General features: G+C 52.7%; 1 protein-coding gene across 1 annotated transcript; it reads left to right on the top strand.

Moving 5' to 3' along the window:
* Window positions 1-759: 759 nt before the first annotated feature.
* Has1 (hyaluronan synthase 1) lies at window positions 760-10,155 on the top strand. Its single transcript, XM_076838619.1, has 5 exons — window positions 760-802; window positions 4,109-4,819; window positions 6,517-6,742; window positions 7,277-7,409; window positions 9,359-10,155. The coding sequence occupies exons 1-5, from the start codon at window positions 794-796 to the stop codon at window positions 10,032-10,034; spliced, it is 1,755 nt and encodes a 584-aa protein (XP_076694734.1). The 5' UTR covers window positions 760-793; the 3' UTR covers window positions 10,035-10,155.
* Window positions 10,156-15,374: the final 5,219 nt, after the last annotated feature.

Raw genomic sequence — 15,374 nt, forward strand, 5'->3', positions numbered from 1 at the left:
TTCTGCCTTTCCTCTGACTCACTTTCCCTGATGGTCCAGGGTCCTGACAGCGGAAGCTGATCAGCGGCTCTGAGTTATTTGAGTCCCTGGAGGGATGAGTTCCAGCAGCCGGCCCTGCCCAGACCCTGGCACACACATGTGCAGACGCACACTCACACACGCACATGCACACAGAGACCCACATGGGTCGGCAGACGCTCCCTCAGGGCTCTGCTCCAGACGGCCACACCCACACACGCACCAGTGTGCCTTCTACTCCATCTGCCAGGTCCTGAGACACGTCCCTGGGGAACCAACCTGGGATGGGGCTGGGGAGGGGGCAGTGTGGGGGGCGACTGATGGAGAGGAGAAGAGGGGAAAGATGTGGGGGGAGAGATGGGGCAGAAAGAAAGAGCTAAGAAGAAATACAGAAGAGGGAGCCCGACCCACGGGGAGAGAGAGGCGGAGAAATAGAGGGACGGGGAGAAACGTGGGCTGGGGACAAGACAGAGGTCAGGGAAGCCCCCCAATGCAAGGGAGAGGAGGGGGAGGAAAATGGAGAAGGAGGGGCCGGGAGAGCAGGGGTGGGGTGAGAGGAGCTGGGGCTGGGATGCGGCTGGGAAGGGAGGCCGGCTGCTGGGAAGCGGGTGGAGCTCTGACGGCTGTGACCTCAGAGCCCCTGGCCGGCCTGGGCCTGATGTCAGCTCCTACTCCGCCTCCGCCCCTGGTAGTCTTCAAATGACCCCCTCCAGCTCTGCGGCTTCAGAGAGACTCTGAGAACAAGCTCAAGAGGAGTCTAGCTGGAACCACCGCCATGACACAGGTGCGTGGGGTGACCGCGGCCAGGTGGGGAATACTGCCCTGGGTGTGCCCATGGGTGCTGGGGCTGACTGCACGTGGTGTGTGTGTGTGTGTGTGTGTGTGTGTGTGTGTGTGTGTGTATGAGAGAGAGAGAGAGAGAGAGAGAGAGAGATTTCCTGCGAGTCCCCCTGTGCGGGATGGTGAGCACCTGTGGCTGAGCATGTGGTTCCCGTCTCCTCTGTTCGCTGCCGCGGGTGGGCTGCGTTCTGCATCCACGCGTGTGAGATGCAACACGCCCATGTCTCTCTACCTGCTTATCTTGCTATAAGTCCGTGCATGTGCGTGCTCCATAGCAGGGAAGAGGAGGTCAGAGCAAGAGGGTGAGCAAGAAAAGAGACTGAGAGAAAAGTGCGAGCTTTGTTTGCCTGTAACCTGAGTTTGGATTTGGGTTTCATGTGTTCAATAAACGTTGAGCGGAACCAAATGAAATCACTGATACTCTTGACCTGTAAAGATGTTGATTTCGTAGGATTCCTTCTCAACCGTTAACTATGCTTTCTTCTGAAGCCCTCCTGGCCCATCCCTTCCCCCCAGACCCACAGGGGGGCGACTCTTCATGGTGCTCCTTAGTGTTGAAGGGCGTGGGTCCTCCTGGGTCCCTGCATCAGGGGACTCACCTGCTCCGTGGTTGGTGGGGGTGGAGGATCTCTGGTTCTGGGTTCCTGTGAGAACAAACAGGTGTTTTCAGTCTGTGCGTCACTGGTCGTGGGTGAGTGCGCGTAGAGACGTGTGAGCTCATTTATGTTTGAGTTGCCAGACACACAAGCTGTGGACCCCATCTTCCTTGGCACGACGTGGCACAAAGCAGGCCACCCCCAGGAATTCAGGAGTGGCAGGTTTGAGGCAAAAGGTCAGAGAAGGAGGGCTGTAGAAGAAAAAATAACTGCTACAGAGCAATTAAAACCTGTATCTCAAGCCGGGTGGCATGTGCCTATAGTCCCAGCCACTCAGGAGGCTGAGGTGGGAGGATCACTTGAGCCAGGAGTTCCAGGCCAGCATGGGACATAGCCAGGCCCTGTCTCAAAAAAAGAAGGAAAAAAGAAAGAAAAGAAAAAGGAAAAAGAAAAATCACATGAAAACTCTACCTCCTGTTATCTTACAGAAGCATCAAATGAGTGGCCGTGTGTGTGTGTGTGTGTGTGTGTGTGCACAATCTTCTCAGAAAAGTTTTAAGAATGTGAAAATGGGGTTGGGGTTGTGGCTCAGCCGTAGAGTGCTCACCTAGCATGTGTGAGGCCCTGGGTTCCATCCTCAGCACCACATAAAAGTGAATAAATAAAATGAAAGTATTAAAAAATGGTTTTAAATGTGAAATTAATTTTAGTAATATATTTTATTTAACCCAATGTGTCAGAGGTCTGCATATTTTTATGAAACATCACATAGTAAGTATTTGAGGATCTGGGGGCCAGATGTTCTCTGTTGAAACTATTCAACGTTGATTTTGTAGTGAGAAATTAGCCAGAGACGATTCATAGAGGAGTGAAGCTATATGCCAAAAGAATTTGGTTTAAGGACACTGAAATCTGAATTTCATATAATTTTCATGTACCACAAAATATTATTTTCCTCTTGGCTTTTTTTGACCATTTGAAAATGTAAAAAAGCTGTTTATTACTTTGTAGGCTATAGCAGGCCTTAGCATGCCGACCTCCACTATGCATAAAAAATATGATCATTTCAGGATGTAATCAACACAAAAATATTGATGAGATATTTTACTTTCTTTTGCTCAGACTCAGGCTTCAAAACCAGTGAGCATTCATAGCACATTCTACTCAGATGCTACATTTGTATGGTAAATGCTTGATCTGGGTTTAGATTTTTGTAAAAACTTACCATTGAAAAAGAAGTTTCAAAGGCCCGACTTTCCCCATTTTAAAGGCATTCTAATAACTGAATGGAGTATAGGTCTTAAATTGTCAATTAATTAAAATTAAAAATTCAGTACCTCAGTCGGACTGGCTGCATTTCAAGTGCTGGTAGCGACAGGTGACAAGTGACCTCTGTTTCAGACCTCAAAGATCTGCATGGTGATGACTCATTTAACTCACAATCACCAAGGAGGCAGGACGCGGTAGCTGACGAGGTAGCTGGGCATAGAGGGGCCTAGAGCCCACTGGCTGAGTTTGAGCACAACTCTCCGTCCTACCTCAGTAACTGTGGGGTGCAGCATCTGTCTCTGGGCCTCTGCTCCATCATCATCATGGGAGAGTCACAACGCCTGGCCTGCGGAAGGGACTAAATACTCACTTTAAGGATGAGGAAGTGGAGGCACGCTTCCCATCTCCCAGCCACACTTACTGGCACCTGGTCCTGCCAGGGAGCTGGAGTGGAAAGGGAGAACCCTCCAGGCCTCTGAGAGGTCAGAGTTCCCGGCTGTGGGCTGCTCACCTGCACAAGCCCCTCCTCCTGCCTAATCATCCTCAGTTTTGCCCTCTGTATGGTGGCTGCTACTGCTGTCCTCTGCGGCTCTCCTGAGGGATAAATCCAGTAGATAAGGTTGTTTGGCGCCTGGATCCCCAGGGTTCTAATCCCAGATCCCACCTTTTGCAGGTGTGACCTGGGCAGGTTGCTGCACCTCTGTGTGACTCAGTTGCTCATCCATAAAATGGGGCTGATAATAGCCTAAACCCACAGGGCTGGTGTGACGATTAAAATAAGTAAGCTCATATAAGAGGCTGAGGCGGGCAGTGCGCGGTAACCGCCATTGCGTATTACTATTTAGTACCGTTATTACTGTTGCTGTCTCAATACTAAGAATCCTGTGGTTGTGAGGCAAATCTCAATTTTATGTGCTCAGGGAAGAGGGGGCACAGGTGTGGTGACATACCTGTAGTCCCAGCTACTTGGAAGGCTGAGGTGGTTGGATCACTTGAGCTCATGAGTTGGAGACCAGCCTGCGCAACATGGTTAGACCCCGCCTCAAACAAAACAGCAAAGCAGAGAACAACAATAACAACAACAAAAAAAAAACTAAAAATAAAGAGGGAGGGAACCCTGCCATGCTCCACTGCATATTATCCTTAATGTTTTAGGTGTCAGCCTGTGAAAAATAACTCGTAATGGAAGGGAGAAAATCAGGCATTAAGCATAGACGACTGTTTTCACAATTCTGTTCATTAATGAAAACAACTTTGCAGTGTTTACAAGGATCTTTACAAAAACGGGATGTTATCATTCAGCTGGGAGCGGGGAATAACCTCGGGGCTTCTCAAAGGAGGCCTTCAGGACTCAGTTGGCTCCTTTCCCTCTTGGCTCCCAGCAGGATGTGCCCAAGCCCACCGCAGCAGCGCGTCGCTGCTCAGGCCTGGCCAGGCGAGTGCTGACCATCGCCTTTGCCCTGCTCATCCTGGGCCTCATGACCTGGGCCTATGCCGCCGGCGTGCCACTGGCCTCCGATAGCTACGGCCTCCTGGCCTTCGGTCTCTACGGAGCCTTCCTCTCGGCGCACCTGGTGGCGCAGAGTCTCTTCGCGTACCTGGAGCACCGGCGGGTGGCGGCTGCGGCGCGGCGCGCGGCCGCACGGGGCCCCCTGGACGCGGCCACCGCCCGCAGCGTGGCGCTAACCATCTCCGCGTACCAGGAGGACCCGGCGTACCTGCGCCAGTGTCTGACGTCCGCTCGCGCCCTGCTGTACCCGCGCGCGCGGCTGCGCGTGCTCATGGTGGTGGACGGCAACCGCGCCGAGGACCTCTACATGGTCGACATGTTTCGCGAGGTCTTCGCCGACGAGGACCCCGCCACCTATGTGTGGGACGGCAACTACCACCAGCCCTGGGAACCTGCGGCTGCGGGCGCGGTGGATGCCGGCGCTGGCGCCTATCGGGAGGTGGAGGCCGAAGATCCCGGACGACTGGCGGTGGAGGCGCTGGTGAGGACGCGCAGGTGCGTGTGCGTGGCGCAGCGCTGGGGCGGCAAGCGCGAGGTCATGTACACGGCCTTCAAGGCTCTGGGCGACTCTGTGGACTATGTGCAGGTGAGTGGACGGTGCCCACCCATGATCCTGACGCCCCCACTTCCCTGGGGTCTTTCATTCAGGTGGAGATTGTAATGAACCTCTTCTTTCTTTATTCATTCATCCATTCAATGGCGAGATTTTCCTTCACTCATTGATACATGCGTCTATTCATCCATCCATCCAGAACGGAGATTGGGCTTTCATTCATTGGTTCCATATAGACAGACATTCTTTTTTCTTTCTTCATTCATGTGCCCATTCGAAGCAGAAGCTCTTAATTCCTTCATTCACTCACCCATTCATCCCTCCATTTATTAATATTGAAATTCATTCATCCATCTGCTCATCCATCCAATATGGAGATCATGTGTTCATTTGCCCATTCTGTATACAGATAAAGTCATTCCTTCATTTCTCCATCCACCTACCTATTAAGGCAGAAACTCTGCTTTATTCATTCATCCATGCATCTAGTCTTTCCTTTAATATGAACATTCATTCATCTATCCATCTGTTCAACACAATATCTTCATCTTGGCAATGCAGAAATTCTTTCCTTCACTCTTCCGGTATTCATCTGTCTACTCATTCAATATGGAATCATTCACTCCTTTCTCCATTCAACGGACAGAGTTCTTTCTCCAGGCACCCATTGCAGGCAGAGATTCTTTACGTCATCCATTCATTCACTGATCTAGTCATTTATCCATTTACTTAATATAATATCAATTCTTTCTTCATTCATTCAGTATAGAAATTCTTTCACTCATTTATTTATGCATCCATCTATCCACCCAATATGGAGGTCATTTGCTCAACTATTCACTCATGTATCCATTAAATGTAGAGATTTGTTCCCTTACTTCCTCCATCTTTCTTCCTTCATCTCTGTGTGGAAATTTGGGGGTTCATGCACCTATTAGAGATGAGTTTGTTTATTTACTCATTCATTCACCCATTCAGTGTAGAGATTTTCTCACAAATACATTACATTATATTTCTAATGCTGCATAACAAATTATAAATTTGGCAACTCAAAACAAAACAGTTATCTCTAATTTGTTATTATAACTTATTACCTCGTAGTTTCTATGAGTCAGAAATCTGAGTACAGACTAGTTGGATTCTCGGTTCGGGGATCACCACCAGGCTGCAATTGAGGTGTCAACTAGAATGAGGTCTTATCCAAGGCTTTGAGTCTTAGTCCATTCCAAGCTCATGTGTTTGTTGGCAGATTTTTTTTTTTTTTTTAACTACAGTGGAACTCATGGTAGCTTGCTTCTTTAAGGCCAACAAGAGAGAGTCTCTGACTTCTAGACCCCTTTGTAAAGGCCTCATCTGATTGGGTCAAACCCACCAGGAATGGCTTCCTTTTGATTAACTTATTGTCAGTGGATTTGGGTTCTTAATTACATTGCAAAACCCAGTCAACCTTTTCCATATAGGATAATAAAATCATAATAAATTGCGTCCCATCCCTTTCGCCATCTTCTGTTGATTAGAAGCAAGTTACACGTTTCTTCATACACCAGTGGAGGGTATCATACAAGGGCATCTTGGAGTACATCTTAAAGTGTGGCTAGACCTTGAACATTCAACGTTATGTTTAGATTGTCTGCAGAGTGCCCCAGCTGCCCTCCCCTGCCCTGGGCACACTCCCTCCGGGCACCAGCCTGTTAGAGGTCTGGTCTGATCCTGGCCTTTCCACCTCACAGGTCTGTGACTCAGACACCAGGCTGGACCCCATGGCACTGCTGGAGCTGGTGCGGGTGCTGGATGAGGACCCCCGGGTAGGGGCTGTTGGGGGGGACGTGCGAATCCTCAACCCTCTGGACTCGTGGGTCAGCTTCCTGAGCAGCCTGCGGTACTGGGTAGCCTTCAACGTGGAGCGTGCTTGTCAGAGCTACTTCCACTGCGTGTCCTGCATCAGTGGTCCCCTCGGTGAGCAAGCTCCCCAGGGCTTGGGAGGGCCATGGCTGGGGGAGGGGAGAAGGGGAGCAGAGAGGGTTGAGGAGTGATTCAAGTTGGGGAAAAAGATAGGGTTGAGGTGAGAATTGGGGATGGGGTAAGACTGGAGTCAGCAGTGAGTGGGCTGGATCTGGTGGGGGGGCTTGGGGAGGATGCAGGTGGAAATTGAGGCTGGGACTGGGGAAGGATTTGGGGAGAGGATGCCATGGGGCTGGTGTTAGGGACAGGGTTGGGCTGGAGATGGGCTTGAGGATGGAGATGGGGCTGACAGTGGCTGTGGCATTCGAGATGAGATTGGGTGGGTTGACCTCAGTGGGTGTGGTCCAGTGACAGGCCAGCTGGGATAGCGATGGTGTTGTGAACAGATGGGGCCTGGAGCTGTGCTGGGAGGCAGACAGGGCTGAGATTGGGATGGAGATGGTGACGGATGGGATGGGATTGGAGAGGGTTTGGGGATGTCACTGGCAGTGGCCAAGACTGATGCCCGGATGCCCTGACCCCACCTAGGCCTATACAGAAACAACCTCCTGCAGCAGTTCCTGGAGGCCTGGTACAACCAGAAGTTCCTGGGCACCCACTGCACTTTTGGGGATGACCGGCACCTCACCAACCGCATGCTCAGCATGGGCTATGCTACCAAGTAAGCTGAGGGGACCAGGTGGTGGGGTGTGTGAAGGTTCACAGTGTGTGTGTGTGTGTGTGTGTGTGTGTGAGAGAGAGAGAGAGAGAGAGAGAGAGAGAGAGAGAGAGTTGTGCATGTGGTGGGAACTCTTCAAACTCAAAGTAGCTTGCAGGACAATGGGTGAGACACTGTCTACCAGGGGAGACCCTGGAGGGGACAGGAGGATTCCTCACAGGGCAGAGGGACATTGCAGTGAGCCTGCTCCACCTAGTGAGATATTAGTTGAGGGACAAGGTACCCTAAGGGACACTAGGTAACATTTGCATTGAGCCATGTGACCTAATAGGCTCTACCAAGTGAAGCAGGGGTGGGTGGGGATCCCACCTGGAGGAAGCAAGGTGGGAGGGGGTGAGCTGGATCTAACATGGACACCAGGAGAGCACCCACGGGGGTGAGGTGAGACAGGCAGGTGAGGGGTGAGCAGAGGGGGCAGCTCTAGTCGGGGGAGTGGGAGGAGTCCAGTAGAGAGGGGCAGCGCCTGGACTGGCTCAGAGCATCATTCAGAAGTGAAGCCTTTGGAAGTCGTGCAGTGGGCTTGGGAACCAGACCCAGTGGTGTTCAGGGGGTGGTAGCCTCAGGTCAGACACAGGGAAAGCCCTGAGAGAAGGTGGGACATACCAAGGGAACCACAGGCACATGACCGAAGGCAGGCACTGGGCAAGGTTCATCAAGAACCTGAAATGTTTTAAGCTCTGGGGACACAGCAGTAGACACAGGGATACAGATTCATGCTTACAGAGATGGAGGAGACAGAAAATAAGTGAGGAAACCGTAGACTAGGGTTAGGGGTATGTTAACAGCGTATACTGTGGAGATGAAGCCTGGAAAGGGGACATCCTAGGGGACCAAATCAGGTGTCCAATGCAGAGTCTGAGCCAGGAGCAGAGGCCCACACCTGAGATCCCAGCCACTCCAGAGGCTGAGATGAGAGGATAGCAAATTCGAGGATAGCCTCAGCCACTTAGCAAAAGCCTGTCTCAAAATGAGAAATGGAAAGGACTGGGGAAGTGGCTCCGTGTGTGAAGCATCCCTGGGCTCAATCCCCAGTACCAAAAAAAGGAAGAAGAAAATGGAGTGTCTGAGGATTGGGATTGAGGCGGAGTGGTGTGGTGGACCGGTCAGTCAGTGAGGAGAGACTCCATGGGGGCAGGGCATCAGGAGAGGGGCAGAGGGTTCCCGCGGCTAAGGCCTATAGAGTGTGGACTAAGATGAGGGAGCCCTGGGTGTGAGCGGACGACCTGCGTGTCCTCAGAGTGTGAGGACAAACTACAAGGGCAGAAGCAGACAGCCATTGAGGATGCCAGGTGACACAGGGGCGGGGGACTGGACACTGTCAGTTAAGGCCCTTGGGGACAGAACAATTTGACCTGCCTGATGAACTGACTGCTGATTCTCTCTGGCCTATGTGGGCTTGGCGGGGAACTGCGCAGGGACTATTAATGATGTCTGTGGCAGCCACAGGAAGGAGGCCTGACGGTTCCCCTGAGAATGTGTAACACATGGCCCACCTTAGGTAGCCACCACACCCGTCTTGTTCCTCACCACAGGGGCTGCCAGTAACAGTGCGCACAATTGCATTAGTAATGTGTTAGTGATGGTATTAGTCATGGTGTAACTGTCATGATGTGAGTAATGCCAATAGTGATGTATTAGTCACAGTAAAAACAGAAGCAGCTAGCGTTTATTGAGCAAGTAGTATAGACGGGTCCTAAGCGCTTGGCATTTACGCCTCGGGCTGTCTGTACAATGTCCTTATTAGAACGGAACCTTTATTGGCCTTATTTTACACATGAGAAAACTGAGGCCCAGAGAGGTTAAGAAACTTGTCCCAGCGGAGGTCCTGCAGGCTCAGGAGTCCTGCCCGGGCCCAGGGAGCCGCGCTGAGTCCCTCCTTTGTCACCGCCCAGGTACACCTCCAGGTCCCGCTGCTACTCCGAGACGCCCTCTTCCTTCCTGCGCTGGCTGAGCCAGCAGACGCGCTGGTCCAAGTCCTACTTCCGCGAGTGGCTCTACAACGCGCTGTGGTGGCACCGGCACCACGCGTGGATGACCTACGAGGCGGTGGTGTCCGGCCTCTTCCCGTTCTTCGTGGCGGCCACCGTGCTGCGGCTCTTCTACGCCGGGCGCCCGTGGGCGCTGCTCTGGGTGCTGCTGTGCGTGCAGGGCGTGGCGCTGGCCAAGGCGGCCTTCGCGGCCTGGCTGCGTGGCTGCCTGCGCATGGTGCTGCTCTCGCTCTACGCGCCGCTCTACATGTGCGGCCTGCTGCCCGCCAAGTTCCTGGCGCTGGTCACCATGAACCAGAGTGGCTGGGGCACCTCCGGCCGCCGCAAGCTGGCCGCCAACTACGTTCCTCTGCTGCCGCTGGCCCTCTGGGCCTTGCTGCTGCTGGGGGGCCTGGTGCGCAGCGTGGCCCAGGAGGCCAGGGCCGACTGGTGCAGCCCCTCCCGGGTGGCCGAGGCCTACCACCTGGCGGCCGGCGCCGGCGCCTACCTGGGCTACTGGGTGGTGATGCTGACCCTGTACTGGGTGGGCGTGCGGAGGCTTTGCCGGCGGCGCAGCGGGGGCTACCGCGTCCAGGTGTGAGTGCGCCTCGCCGCCGCTCGCCAGGGCCTGCAGCTCTCTGGAGGAGTCTCTGGGCCTCGGTTTACCTCCTCTGGAAGTGAGGGGGTGGACACAAGGCCCTTCAGCCAGGACTGTATTGGGGCTGAGACCATACTGGGTCTTGGGAAGGGGTATTTATTGATCAGGGTGTGGGATTTTAGGATGGGGGAAGGGCCCACTTTCTCCCTGTTCTTATTTAATCTGTTTGTACTGTGATTAGGATGTAATAAAGAATTCTATTTATTTTCCTTTGAGTGTCCACTCCCACTTTATTTAGGAACTTGGGGTTCTACATGAGAAGGGGGGATCATTGGGCTGAGTGCAGGGTGCCGACTGTCAAATGGGCACCTCTCTCTCCTGGAACCTGGGATCCCTGTGTGGAAACGGACGTTGATCCTGGGGTAGGGTGGTTGTGAGGTTCAAGTGGCTCATTCGCAGATGCTGGCAGAGCACCTCCACCGGGCAGGCGGCAGCGAAGGCTGCTGCCCTTCTGCTCCACCCACTCCTGATCCCTAAGAGGGCTAAGCCACCCTGCTGTCCTCAGCCCCCAGCGTTGCCTCCCCCGCCTCACCCAGCAGGAAGGGACTCCAAGAGAACTATCAGCATGTCCATTCCACACCTGACCTCTCACGTGGATCTTTGCCCACCACGGCCACCTCCATCCTACTGCTGAGGTGAACTGTCAGTGGGCCAGCCAAGGCCGGGCCCCCTCCTCTCCTCTGACATCTTGCTCCAACCGCCTCCGCCCTGATCCACAGTCATGGCTCTTCCCTCCCTCCAGGACTTCCCCATCAGCCTCAAAACACGCTTTCACTTTCCCATTTCAAAGATTCTCTCTGGACTTCCGCTTCCCCTGGAGCGGCTGCTCCATTTCTGCTCTGTTGTCTGAGCGTGTTTCCAATTTCCCTCCCACAGAGTTCACCCTTTCCAAGTGCACAGCCAACGTGTTTACTAAGTTCATAGATTGGGGCAGCCATCACATGCTGTCACTGTGACAAATGTCAAGACGATCAACTTAAAATGAGGAAAGGTTTAGTTTTGCTTATGGTTTCAGTCCCTGGTTGGTGGCTCGGCTCTGTTGCTTTGGGCCGAGGTGGCATAGGAATCATGGTGGGAGGATGTGTCTGTTCACCCCCATGAGGTCAAGAAGCAAAGAAAGACAGGGGGGCCAGGCACAGAGGCCACACGGTAACCCAGGGACTCCAGGGACTCCGGAGGCTGAGGCAGGAGGAGTGCAAGTTTGAAGCCAGCCTCAGCAATTTAGGGAGACAGGTCACAAAATAAAAACAAAAAGGGCGTAGGATGTAGCTCAGTGGTAAAGCACCCTGGGCTCAATTCCCAGCATACACACAAAAAAGACAGGAGATGCTGGGTCCCAGTGTCCCCTTCAAGAGCATACCCTCAGTGACCTACCTTCTTCCACTAGGCCACCTTCTAAAGGCTGCACTGTTTCCCAGCAGCAGGACAGACAACCAAGCCTCTAACACATGGGCCTCTGGGGACCACTTAAGATCCAAACTATAGCAACCACAATCTAATTTTAGAGCAATTTACCACCCCACAAAAGGAGCCCCGTCCCCACTGCATCCCTTCTTGTTCCTCACCTGACTCTCCCTGCAAGACCTGGGCAGGCACTGGTCTGCCTCCTGTGTACAGGTGTAGTGTGGATATTTCATATAACTGGAACCTGGAGCATGTGCTCTTTGTGGCTCTCTTCCATTCAGCGTGTTTCCAAGGTTTATCCACCTGGTTGCAGGTGTCTCTGATTCATTCCTATTTATTGCCAGTCTTCTATAGCATGTCTGTCTCGTGCCTCATCTATCCATTCATCAGTGGGTAGACATTTGGGAGGTTTCTCCTGGGGGTTACCAGGAATGATGCCATTATGAACATTCATCATATTTTTGGGTGGACGTACATTGTTTCACTTTCTTGGGTATATACTTAGGATGGAATTGCTGGGTCCTGTGGAAATTCTGTTAATTTTCGAGGAACTGTCAACTCTTGCACAGGGTACCATTTTACATCCCCACCAGCACTGTCACCAGGGTTCCAATTGCTCTGCATCATTGCCTCGTTGGTTATAACCTGACCTTTGGATTGCAGGCCGTCCTAGCAGGTGTGAAGTGCTAGTTCACTGTGGTTCTGATTTGCATTTCCCTAATGACGGACAGTGCTGAGTGCCACTGACTCAATCCCAAGCCGAGCAGCTGTACTGACTCCTCCCCCACCCCACTGCCTGCTCTGGTCCAGCTCACCAGCGATGTCCATTGCTAAAGCCAGCGGTGATTCTCAGACCTCCTATTAATGATTTGGTGGCAGGTGGCACAGTCACTCACACTCCCTCCTGAGTGCTTTCCTCACGTGGCTTTCAGGATGCCACAGGTGTCCTGCTGTCCTCCCCCACCCCGTTCTCTTTCCAGGTTCCTTGTCTGAAGCCTGGTCTCCCCTCTTATCCACCGCACTTGCTTCCTGGGTGTGTCTAGTGTTATGGTTCTGAGCGCCTCCTTTAAGCTCTGTGCCTGGAAATGGGACTCCCATATTTTCATTTTCAGATGAGATCTTGCCCCTAAATTCCTGACCGCTCACACACATTCCCCTTGAGACCCAAGAGGCATCTCACACCCAGCACCATCCTCCCCCAATGCCCACAAAACCTGGTCTTCCAACAGTGTCCCCGTCTTGGAAAACAACTGCATCACTCCAGCTGCCCAGGCCAAAAATGTACTGTTGTCCTGTCCACAACAAAAGCCACCACTACATGGGACCATATAAAACACTCTTTTCAGTCATTCATTGATGGAGTCACAGACACATTTACCAAGTGCCTACTGAATGCCACATGCTTTGCCAGGGTTGCAAGAACTGAAACGAGTGAGTCCTCCTGCATCTGACGAGCTCCCAGCCAAGTGGACTGGGAGCTTGTGATCCACAGTTAGGAATGCCTGGACCAGTCTCTATGACTTCTGCTGTCCTGGGGTGGGGACTGTTGACAGTAAATAAAGCTACCTAAGGTTATAAATGCAGCTCCTTGGCTGCACTGGGCACCTTTCGAGTACCCTATGGCCATGGGTGGCTGGTGCTGCCATAGGGAGAGTACAGCTCTAGAACATTTGCATTAATGCAGACGGTTCTGCTGGACAGTGCCACAGAGTGACCTTGACCCTTCTCTCTCTCACACCCAACATCCTGATCCCTCAGTGAATCCCATTGGGGGACACACATGAAGCTATTGCTCCTCATCCTCCCTTGTCCCTGAATTTCACTTTTGCCTAGATCACTGTGGTGCCTAACAGTGACCCCTAACAGCACCTGTGCCAACCCTGACCCTTGCACATGGAATCCTGACCCCCCTTGGCTCCAACACTGCCGTGACTCTCAGAGGAAAACCCACAGACCTTGCCGTGCCCACGTCGGCACCATCTGGCCCCTTCTGACCCACTTCCCTGATCTTGTGGGGTGCTCACTTCCTGCAGCTCCAGCTACCCCCGCCTCCTTACTCCCCCACATACCTGGCATTCCTAGTATGCCAGTCTCAGGGCTCCGCCCTGGCTGTCCTTACCTAGACTGCCCTGAACTATCAGGGCGGCTCACACCACCCCCTTCCCCTTCAAGTCTTCCTCAGCTACCACCTTCTCTGCCAGGCCTTCTCCTAAGGTCCGCAGCCGCCCCCCCACCCCGCACCTCGCCTTCTCCCTGTGTACTGTCATAGCTGGATGTATACATGACTCTGCTTAATTTCTTGCTTTTTAGCTGTCTGTGACATAGTAAGAAATACATATGTGGTGTCTACCCTCAGTTCCTGTCATAGAGCGGCTGAATCCCTTGGACCTTCTGGTGACCACAGCATCTTTTGCTCTCCCGCCTCGGTTGGCTCCTGGATAGGGCTCGTCACCAGCAAGACTAAGCCAACCGTGATGAGGCCCTTGTGTCTTTCAGCCCCACCTGCCATCCTTGCGGAGGGGAGAAGGGCTAAGGATAATCGATGACCATGCCAACAAGGCAAAGCCTCCAGAGAAACCCCTAACAGGAGGTTCACAGAGCTCCGAGGTTGGCAAACACACCCATGTGTGAGGAGGGTGGTGTGCCCCAACTCCACAGGCACTGAAATGCCTTCACTTGGGACCCTATCAGCCCTCACCCTGTCCCCCTTCTGGCTGTGAGTGCCCCCTTTCTACTAGCCTTTATAATGAGCTGGTAAATGTTAGCAAATGTTCCCCTGAGTTACATGAGCTACTCCAGCAAAGTACTGAACTGGGGGTGGAGGGAAGATTTTAGGATCCCCCAACTTTGAAGCCAAGTTGGACAGAAGTGAAGGTACCCTGAGGACCCACTCTTTGTGACTGGTGTCTAAGTGAGAGTACTGTCTCCTGGGCCTGATCCCTTAAAACCAGCGGAGCTTGACACTAACTCTAGGTAGCTGGTTTCAGAATTGAATTAAAGTATACAATACTCAACTGGTGTCTAGAGGGTTGGGGAATTAGAACAGGAATGAGTACATGAGGACCAGAGAAGACCACTCCAAACGGAAGGAAGTATGACCTGCATGCCCAGTTCAAGGGCAGGTCAAAGGGTCACCCCAGCTGGGAATAGTTCAAAGAAAGCACAGAGCTAGAAGCAGTGATGAGCAAAGAGGAAGAAGACTAGGGCAGAGGAACTGCAGGGCAGACACGTGGTGCCTCACCCTGGGCGCCTGGTAGACACGGCCAGCAAGGTCAGCAAGGGCTAGAACCTGGGAGCCTTGGAGGCTTTGTCAAGGAACTGGTGTGTTCCAATGGCAGTAGGGAGCCACTGAAGGGTTTGGAGCAGAGAAATGACCCAGTCTGAAAAACTGTAAAATATCATTCCAGCTGCCAAGTGGAGCAAGGTCAAACAAAGGCAGGGAGGCCGGGCAGAGGCTGCTATGGTGATCCAGGCAGAGATGTGGAGGGAGACTCATCACCCAAAGAGCAACTCATGGGGGAAGTTAAAAAGTCCAAGGCTTGGAAATGGGTTCAAAGTGGAGGCAGAATAAAACACCACTTAAGCTTGTGGGTTTTGAGTTGCTAGAAGGACGTGGGTGCTCCATCCTTCTTGGAGATGAAGGCTTTGAGGGAGACATCTAGGACTCTGGGTGTCTTCTGCAGGGAGACGTCAGAGAGATTGACAGAGACAGGGAGGGGCTGAGTTTGGCACCAAAAGCCCTCAGGGCAGAGACTTGCACTGTGACTGCTTTGCCTGCTGCAGCCACCATGGGGGAGCGGGAAGCGGGAGCATATTCGGGGTATGCTGCCCTCGCACCTGAGTTAACAGTGCCCACTTCAAAGATGAATGAATCCAGAA

The sequence above is a fragment of the Callospermophilus lateralis genome, chromosome 18 (assembly GCF_048772815.1).
Source record: "Callospermophilus lateralis isolate mCalLat2 chromosome 18, mCalLat2.hap1, whole genome shotgun sequence".
Classification (NCBI taxonomy): Eukaryota; Metazoa; Chordata; class Mammalia; order Rodentia; family Sciuridae; genus Callospermophilus; species Callospermophilus lateralis.

Excerpts from the sequence above, each read along its gene's own strand:
- Has1 (XM_076838619.1), top strand. Across the intron at positions 6,743-7,276 it reads CTGCATCAGTGGTCCCCTCG|GCCTATACAGAAACAACCTC; the intron begins GTGAGCAAGCTC and ends GACCCCACCTAG. Across the intron at positions 7,410-9,358 it reads AGCATGGGCTATGCTACCAA|GTACACCTCCAGGTCCCGCT; the intron begins GTAAGCTGAGGG and ends GTCACCGCCCAG.